Consider the following 9,859-nt stretch of genomic DNA (forward strand, 5'->3'; position numbering starts at 1 on the left):
CTCAAATCCTGACTTGAGCATTGGGTAGAGTTCTAGAATACGACCCTTAAACTATTATAAGGCGTGTAAGTGGAAAGCGTCTAGAAAAGCACGCTTTTTAAAAAAAGCTACAACGACAAGTTTAAACTTTAAAAAAAATAAGCAGTTTTTCCCATCTCTAGTGTAGAGTACAGTGGCTACAGTGACAGATTTCGTGATGGTGTGGGTCTTGTATTAGTAGTTTGTGGTGTGGGTGGTGGGATTGCATGGTCTGTCTATATGTCGTAGTCAGATTTAACAAAGTGATCAAAAATATGTGCGTAAACTTTCTCTTCTAGATGGAATATTATATTAAAATAGGATTATTGGAAATGTGAAACGTAATACTAACCACGTTTGTGAAACTAAAGCATAATGCGTAATGTGTTTTAGAAATGTTTTTTTTGTGTAGGTGTATCTCTTCGTCAAAATGTACAAGAAGATTATAATTTTAATATTTTACACGTTTTTTGCTAAAACTTCGTGTACGCATATAAAGGGTGAATTCTCTACCGATGAGTTTTTTAAGTTCTTAGTGAAATTTGGCTTCCAGAAGACAGATATTCATTATCAGAAAGAAACATATGGCTATATCTTTGGAAACATTACTTCAAAACAACAATTTAAATATCCTATAACGTTTGCGGTGTTAGATAGAAGGCATTTTATACATTACTATAAGAGTAGAGATATAGCTGATAAGGAGCTAGCATGTCAGGTTATGTTTCAAAACTTGAATTCGTCGGCGTATCATCCCAAATGCAACGCGTACGGGCAAGACTTATTTAGAAGAATCCCTTGTCAGAAAGGCAAGTTGTGCGTAGATGAGGACACTCCATGGAATGTTATAAAGAAAAACCAATTTACCTATGTAATACAGAATACAGGTCAACCAAGGTAAGGCAATAACTAAATACAAATGCTAAACATTTCTCTTCACTATATTGGGGAAATTACAAGCTCATGGGACTTGTCATCTGAAGTCTCAAGGTGATGGGTGCAGTGGCAGTGCTTCTCAGATATTTGCGATTTAGAACTCTAAGTGGCACTTTAACTGCTATGGACAGATGCGTCGCTTACCACCAAGTATACAACTTGTTAGTTCTGTCACTTAGCATCTTAATAAAAATTACAAAATTGTTTTGTATGTGTGTTCCAATCCATTTTGAACAAAAAGTAAACAAACCTGTTTGGTTAAAATTCTAAAGCAAACACTCAATAAATCGAATAAGAATACTTACACATATATTTCGAAGATTTCGACTTGATATATCATCACTTTTTCCAACAATATTCATTTGAATAGCATTGTAAAATCATATTTGAAATGTGGTAGTCCAAAAGTGAGGTTATTATTCATCTATACGTCTATGACTTATGTTAATTAAAATATATAATCATATCCCTAATTATATTAAAAATTTAGATAAAAATAAGGTTTTTGAAAAACAATTAAAGGATTTTCTCATCCTAAAAACCTATTATAATATGTCTGAGTTTTTCGATGATAAAAGTATTTGAAAGTTGGCCAAGATAAAGAACTCATCTTTTAACTAACTGTATGTCTCATAGTTGATGCTTCTACATGATTGGGATTGTTTTGGGGCTTAAATGTATGACTTATATATAGTGCTGAACATGTATAAATAATAATTAATTTAATTTAAATATAATTTAATTTAATTTAAATATAATAATAATACCCATATCAATTAATTACCTACGTTTTAAGTTTGGATTGTTCCTAAATTATATTGTAACTATCACTTAACTTTAATTTGCAACGCCCTTACAGGGTATCACATGTATGCTGTCATAGTTTTAAGTTTATTAAATTGTACCATACCTGTGAAAAGCAATAAATAAATGAAATGAAATGACTTGCCTATGGTTGCATAGTGCTGTTCGAAAAAAACATTTGGTTCAATCAATTACAGTTTAGTAATCGATTATTAAATCGAACATTTTAATAGCAATTGAACGAGTATCTAAGTTTAAGGATTAGTAGGAGGATTTAAATTGATTTTTTTTTAATATGCCTATATACGTTATGTAAGGAAAAACGCTATAGTATGACTCAATTCAACTAATCTATTCATTCAATTAATTAATTGATTTGTAGTTGGCATTACAATTGGCCACCACTAAACTGTCTATGGTCGAGTCAGTGACTTGTTTATTTACTTTTTGTTCAAAATGGGTTGAAACAAAGTATAGCATAACAATCTTTAAAAGTTCTACAAAATTCATCAAGCATACTCCTTGTCTTTGTTTCCCTTTATCCTTTAATCTGATTGTATTAATTACTGTGTACAATTATAATAATATACAGAATAATTAATATGTAAAATAATAATTAATGTACTTAATACAGATTTCACAGATTTTATATGTTAGAAACATATTAGACAATCAGTTTCTTATCATATTTCTATGTACATCTGGTAAAATGTCAAGAGAAATAAATAGCTTTAGATAAACCCTGAGTATGGTTTGGTGCCTCACATGTTAATTTTCATATTTTAATTTCTTTAATTGGAAGTGAATTTTGACATTGTTTTTTATTCAATAGGTTTTGGTACGTGTCAATGGTGGCATGTTACTTAGATGAAGCAACATGCACATGGCACCACTACACGGGAGCACCGACAAAAGACAACAAAACATTGACAGATATCCCTCAGACTGTACAGTATGACTTTTGGCTTGTAAACGGAAGTCCTAACTTGTCATTTTATAATACATTATTGTATCAATTTTCTTTTGATCATCAAAACACTCTCGAACTATATTTGGTGTTCTGGTTGTGCTACATCATATTATTGCCGGTGCAAATTTATGCTGTCAGGTAAATATGACACAATTTATTATCCACCTTGTTCACAAAGATGAACCTTTTTTGTTTTCAAGTGTAAAACATTATAGTATGAAAATTAGTATAAAATATTTTTATAGCAACTAAAGGAATGCCTGGTATGACGATTGACAAATATTCTTGATAAATTGTCTGAATTGCAACATCTTCTCCTCTGAGAACATTAGTAAGAATAAATTCATAACAACAGTTATGGATATTAAAAGATTAAAAGTAATATTCTTTAAAAACCCAAATATCACAGTGTACATTTTCAATTCAGTTCTAGTTTGCAACATTACAAATTACAATTACATAAATTATTCATTCTCTTCTTTCTTCAATTTCAGTTCAAATTACATGTAAGTTCAATTTGTTTCAATGGCTTTGTTTGTGACTACTCATTAGTCATCAGGCATCACTGCACTGATAGGATAATTATTGTGGTTTAGATGTATATTATATGCTCACTGTGTCTACTATTATGTGTAGTCATATAAATATGTATACAAGTATAATATTACAGTTAAACATATGGTGTACATATGATGAATAAATGAAATAGATTATGTAATAAACTTGTTAATTGTAGTTGGTTTTAAACATTTACTGTTATTAATCTGCAACAGAATATATTTAAGTAATTAATCAAAATAAATAACGAAATTCTAATTACTTATACAATAGCACTTCAATTGTATATAGCACAGTAATGGATTGCATATTACAGAACCCAGAAGCACCCAGTGACAAAGTTATTTACCTTCAGCCTAACCCTGGAGTTTGTTGCTCTTTGCTTCAATGTGCTGCACACTGTCAAGTTTGCTGCAGATGGAGTTGGTTTCGCGGGTTTGGCTGCTGCTGGTGATATACTTGATATTATGAGCAGGGTGAGGTCTGATTTCCTTGTTGCTAAGCAGTAAAATTTTGAAACACAGTGTGTGTACAATCAATGCAAGTCGCTTGATAAATCTCACTTGATATCCTTATGTGTTTATGATGTAATACAGTAGTGTACCTACATCTTTTCAAGAAGCCCCAAAGACTAATGTGTAGTAATTAGTTGCCATTTTGATTTGTCCTTATAAGGTCAACACACATGTTCAATATTGTAAATGGTAAAAGGAAGTAGTTAGTGTACTGTTTTAAGTTTGGGTGTCTTTCATTTAGTGATTCTTTTTAACTGTTTTTGATCCTTGAGCTGTAAGTAATTTGCTTTTTTTCTTTATTTAATTTGCCTCATATGAAAAAATGTCTTTAGTGTTAAGACATGAAGTATTTATATATTTTAACTATATCTTGTTAAGTAAACTTGGGGCTATATAATTGCGAAGTATAGTGGAACCACCTTTTTCATTTTTACTGAAAGAATCCCCTTGTCGGGTATACCACTACGTACCGTCGTCGTCGTGCTTTAATCTTTAAAAGTATATAACACGCACTTGCGACTTGATGCAACCAGGGTCTTATCCGTTCCTATATTGAACATTGAACATATTATCTTACTACATATGGAAAGTTGTTTTAACACTGTGTAGAAGTAACGTAATTTTTCATATACAGTAAAATTACATGGAGTTATTGCCATTGTATGACGAATAATAAGTAAGCATGGCCTAGGAAAGCCAACATCATTTTAGTTAAAAAACATTTTAATAATTATTTCCTTTACAAATTTCAGACACTCTTCATGTTACTACTACTTCTACTAGCCAAAGGTTGGGCAGTCACAAGATTAGAGTTGACTTATAAACCGCTTGTGTTTGGAGTTTGGCTTGGGTACGGAATTGTACACATACTGCTCTATGTTTGGAATACTGTGAGTACTTTTTATACATATCATTTTACAAAGTTAAACATGCACTTTGTTTAACAAAAAACACACTAGAAAATATTTTAATTTGAGTTTAACTACAATTGATAAAAAGGGTAATGACGTCTGATGTTATGTCGATGCTAACAGCGTCATTACCAATGGTGCTTCTTGTATGGACCAGTGATTGATCACCGTCGATGACTGCGTCCTTACCTTAACGGCTCGTACAGTAATCAGATACAGCAAACAGCGGCATGTCGCGGCTGCGCAGACGCGCTACTAACTTAATGCACATTGCTAGCAAGACCAAGGAGTTACTGGAGGTAGCTGCGACCACCGCTACCCAAACGCTATTGGGATGAAAGTGAAACAGAAAGATTGGTAATATCGTTGTAATATATAAATTTAATATTCAGGCTTTTGCATTGGACCCACATAGTCAATAAAAGAGTTAGAAAATATACACCTTAGTTTATTCGCGAGACTATAATTATGGGTCATTCTATAGTTGTAAAAGTCTCTAGCACAGCTTTTTCGTTACAGACGGAAGTGGATATAATAGAGGAAATTGATGAATATCAAACATGGCCGGGGTGGTTGATTCTCACTTTACGCGTAGCTATCATGACGTGGTTCGTGCTAGAACTACGCAACACAATGGTCTACGAGCATAATATGCCTAAGTTGAATTTCCTGCTACACTTTGGCGCGTCCAGTCTCGTGTGGTTCGTTTACTTGCCGATTATTGCGCTTATCGCGTTGCAAATCAGTCCGTTGTGGAGGTTCAAATTTTTATTGGGTGAGTTTGTTAATAGAATACCTGTTAATAGTTTCTGTCTACCTTAGACAATCTGTAGAAGCAAGTGTCTGCTTTAACTTGTACTTTCTTTGATATTTAAGCTGATTGTCTAGACACTATCATATTTTGTAATAAGTAATAAAATTATGTAGGTAATGTTTAGATGTAAATCGAAGTTTCACAAACATGCTATTATCACAGTGTAAAATGGAATATCACCTTTGAAGTCTCGCGAAAAGCCGCTGTCGTATAGACATTACGTTGTATGTTAGGGTTGTCACCATGTGTTTTTTAAATATTTTTACTATGTCCATACTGGGAATAATAAAAAAAAGATGTCGATGTGGGCTTTCTCACAAGCCGTTTCATAGTATGTGCAGTAGTTGTAGATATAAAATGAATATGGTAAAAAAATGTTTAAAAGCGTTTTATTTTAAATAAAACACTCTCACTCAATTTTTTTCCAAGTTTTTCCGATTAAATCACGTCTTTCACATGCTTCAATCCGAAGCTTGCATGTGAAAATAATAATAAGCTTTTATTTAGCTACTTTGTTTATGTATCGTATCAAGTCTATCAAGGATTTAATTATGATATTCATAATCATGAACCCCGATAACAGTTAAAATCGATACCCATATTGCTTTTATTTGAATAGTCGTGTTCGTCAACTTGGATTTGAAATAAAAATGAATAAAATAATAAGACATTTATTTCTTCACAAAACATAAAACACACAATATTGAAAAAATGAATAGGACAAACAATTGAGTGATGTGGACAAAAAGCTGAGACTCAGTATTGCTGATTTTCAGTCTTCAGTAGCTATCTGTTCGCTTGCTGCACCAAGCATTAGCTCATGTGGAGAATATGCGGAGTGTACACCAAGTAATAACTAGTAATAAGTTAAAATGTAATGGCTGTCCATGTAAAGTTAAAATAGATGCGGTTAAAATAGATATGATTACCACCAAAAATTAATTTTCGAAAATTCTTGTCCATCGTATGGGATTTTAAAATTAATGCCATATTTGTATGTAATGAGCACCCACTAGAACACCGCAGACAATACCCATTGTAATTTTATTTGAAAAAGTCATCTCAGCCATCTTGAATTAATAAATAATACCATTATTCGATTAGATAACGAGTAAAAGCAAGGAGCTTGATTTTAAACGCAGCGCGTCGTAAAGATTCACCATTTTGCTTTTTAAGAAATATAATTAAAATATAATTTCATTACCTCCAAAAAAAAAAAAATTATTTGACTCACCTTTCTTCTGTATGCGGTAACTGATGATATTTAAGATTTTTGTCTATGCGAGATAATGATGTACAATTTTCCACAACAATCCACTACAACACTTACTCGAAATATTTAACGTAAATGCCGCAACCCTGAATCCTCTCTCACCTCACGCAGCCCGCACGATTGCTCTGTCTAGACGTGTCCGTTGCCCGACGTAGGACTTGGTTAAACCTATAATATCATTGGGTTAGACTGTGCTATTATGTTTCAGGTATTACGTACTCGGCAGATTGCCTTGCATTCTGCGTGATGGCGCATCTACTGTGGCCCACGCGGTCCGAACAGTATCTATTGCTGGCACCTTCTAACTATACAGGTAAGAATAGGTGAATTGTATCTAGTTGATGATATTACGTATTATTACTTTTCTCAAACATGCTAGGAAATGTGTGCATTACTTCCAAAAAAGAACCCACAAAGTTTGTCATTTATGGAGCGGGCAACTCTTTGCCGGCCTAGGCCTGCAAAATAAGTATGAAAATCCATGAGAGCCTATGCACACGTCGTATTTTATACGCGCCGACGACGCTCAGAAGACGCGCAGGTGACGCGCGTTAACGCGATTCAAACGCGATGCAATCACAGCGAGTAAACCTTTGCAAACGTTCACATATTCAGTGGCGTCGTAAATGCGCGTCGTTTACGCGTATACGCGCCGCAGACGCACTGTAATCATGCGTGTGTGTCGCGCATTTTGATAAAAGATAGTTTTAATTTTAGTTTTGTTTGTTAATATCAGTTAGTTTTTGAAATGAAGCAACTAAAAAAATATAAAAGCACGCACACTGCGTCTTTTTAAACATATGCTAAAGTAGATTTAAGAGAAATCACTTAGTAAGTGCACTAAATTCTATTCCAAAGTACAAAAATGAGTTCTAGTGAGAAGAGCGAAAATACATACAACAGTGAACTGTAGCGTACTCCATCTTATGTTAAGAACCGGCAAAATTTGTCATGATAAACTTGTTTCTTATTATACACTTTTACTTAATTCTTTAGTCATTTATTATTTCCTAGCAATGTTTAAGAATAACAATAAGAGCCTATACACCCGAAGCATTTTATACGCGTCGACGACCATCGTTTCACGACTGCAAGAAAGAAGCTTATACACTCCCCTGGAGTTTACACTTACAATTCCATTTAGTTGCTTCATTTCAAAAAGTAACTGAAATTAACGAAGACAACTAATTCATATAATACACTCAAGCTCGTCCAGCTATCACTGCCTTCTCAGGCTCTGCAAAAATGCTTGCCAACGGAACCATACTGGAACACACCAATAGTTGTACCGTCGCGAATCGCTTACCTGCTATAAATTTGGCACTGCCCACTGTGTGATACACAAATAAGTCCAATTTCTTTTCTTACTACCGATTTGGTTGAACAATAATGAACTAAAAGTCCATTCGCCAATTTTATCACTTTTACATTCAAACGATTAACGATTGTTAGACAATAATCTCATCTGAAAAATTATAACAGTTTGTACATTTTTTTGTAGCTGAAATTGACGAGCTTGATGAATTCAGCGAGTCACCACACGTTGTAAACAGCGACACCGTAGCACTAACAACATCCGAAAGCGTGAACGCGGACGACGAAGAAATAATATTTACTCGCGCGGCGCTCAAAAACGGTATTGTTTTTTCATAGCGACAAGAATAGGTCCTTATGAGATCCTACTAAAGGAACGTCTCACCTGCTTTGCAGATTGTGATGTAAAAACTTATGAAATGGTTTTATACTATGAATTAACGAAAGTTGACGTGATGCTTATGGATAAGTAGTGCATACAAGCTAAAAAACTGTATTTGGTATTAGAATTAATGACAGTTCTCGACTGCATAGTTTCAGTTTTTATCAATAGAGCTTCAAATGTTCCACGAGCTTTTGTACAGGGTTTAGTTAAATGTTGAAGAGTGCGCGCCCCCTATTAAGCATTTGAAGAACAAAAGCTATTTCATGTACGTAACTCAATATGAACAAAACAAAGACAGTGTCTTTTTTTCACTGAGTGCCTGCGACCGAGATATATGCACCAACACACGCTCTTTTATACCTGTGGCTGTGTTGCTTCCATCAACTCTTGTTAATTCACCTATACTCTCAATGGGAGGGATTTCCTCTGTAGGTAATGAATTATTGAAACTACTCGAATGATGCCAACGATAAATTAACGTCGTAACAGTCAGTATCAAATATGTCTGAACTGTAAAATAGAATATACGGTAAATTTTGCCTTTTTCGGAGTGCTCAAAATATATGTAAATTTTACAAAAATCACCGTAATGTCAATAAATAAGGTGTGCTTTTTCATTTGTTAGTGGATAGATAGCGTGCGCGCTTTCTTCATAAGTAGTCGGACACTTAACTATTTAAACTCAATTAAATCTAGTAGATATTATGATGTAGAAACTATTAGAAAGGCAGTCCGTCAGTTTCCTGATCAATTTTATATTTATAAATTTACACAAGTTCAAAATCGCATAATTTTCAGCCAATAAGGAGACCAACTTAATTAATATTTTCAAGACCATTCTACAGAAGTTTTTCTATAGATTCTGATAACAGAATAATGATTAAGAAATATAGAAAATATATTAATATAATAATATAGAAATTATTAATTAAGTGTCTTATGCCGTGATTCAAGAAAAATGAATGAATTCATTGTATTCTTAGTATTTAAGAGCTAATCTCTTGTTGGTGGAGTAATCGCGAACCATACTATTAAAAGGTTTTATTGAGAAATCTAGTATATTTCTTAATATATGGACATTAAATTAACAAATATATGGAGACAACAACAATATTATAAAAATGTCAAATGCGGCCGCCCGATAAAATGCGCACCTTCTTTTTGTGGATTAGGTTAATTTTCTTCATATACACATATAATTTGAGCTTTCTGAAGGTATTCTTAAAGTTGACTGCTCGTACTGTGGATGTATAGATTTTTTGGTTAGTTTGATCTTTCAGTACTTTTACCTGAGTGTATCGTGTCGATAATCACTAGCGACAAAGTACAACTATTTTCTTAATATTTTCGGCAATTTTTTA

At 33.3% G+C, this 9,859-nt stretch overlaps 1 protein-coding gene across 1 annotated transcript; it reads left to right on the top strand.

Annotated features, from left to right (window-relative positions):
- The first annotated feature begins 448 nt into the window (after positions 1 to 448).
- LOC113227110 (integral membrane protein GPR180) lies at positions 449 to 9,338 on the top strand. Its single transcript, XM_026459986.1, has 7 exons — positions 449 to 915; positions 2,591 to 2,866; positions 3,603 to 3,762; positions 4,554 to 4,691; positions 5,232 to 5,487; positions 7,008 to 7,112; positions 8,301 to 9,338. Exons 1-7 carry the CDS (start codon positions 449 to 451, stop codon positions 8,450 to 8,452), a joined length of 1,554 nt encoding a protein of 517 aa, XP_026315771.1. The 3' UTR covers positions 8,453 to 9,338.
- The last annotated feature ends 521 nt before the right edge of the window (positions 9,339 to 9,859 follow it).

This window comes from Hyposmocoma kahamanoa, unplaced genomic scaffold (genome assembly GCF_003589595.1).
Source record: "Hyposmocoma kahamanoa isolate Upper Pololo Valley unplaced genomic scaffold, ASM358959v1 202, whole genome shotgun sequence".
Classification (NCBI taxonomy): Eukaryota; Metazoa; Arthropoda; class Insecta; order Lepidoptera; family Cosmopterigidae; genus Hyposmocoma; species Hyposmocoma kahamanoa.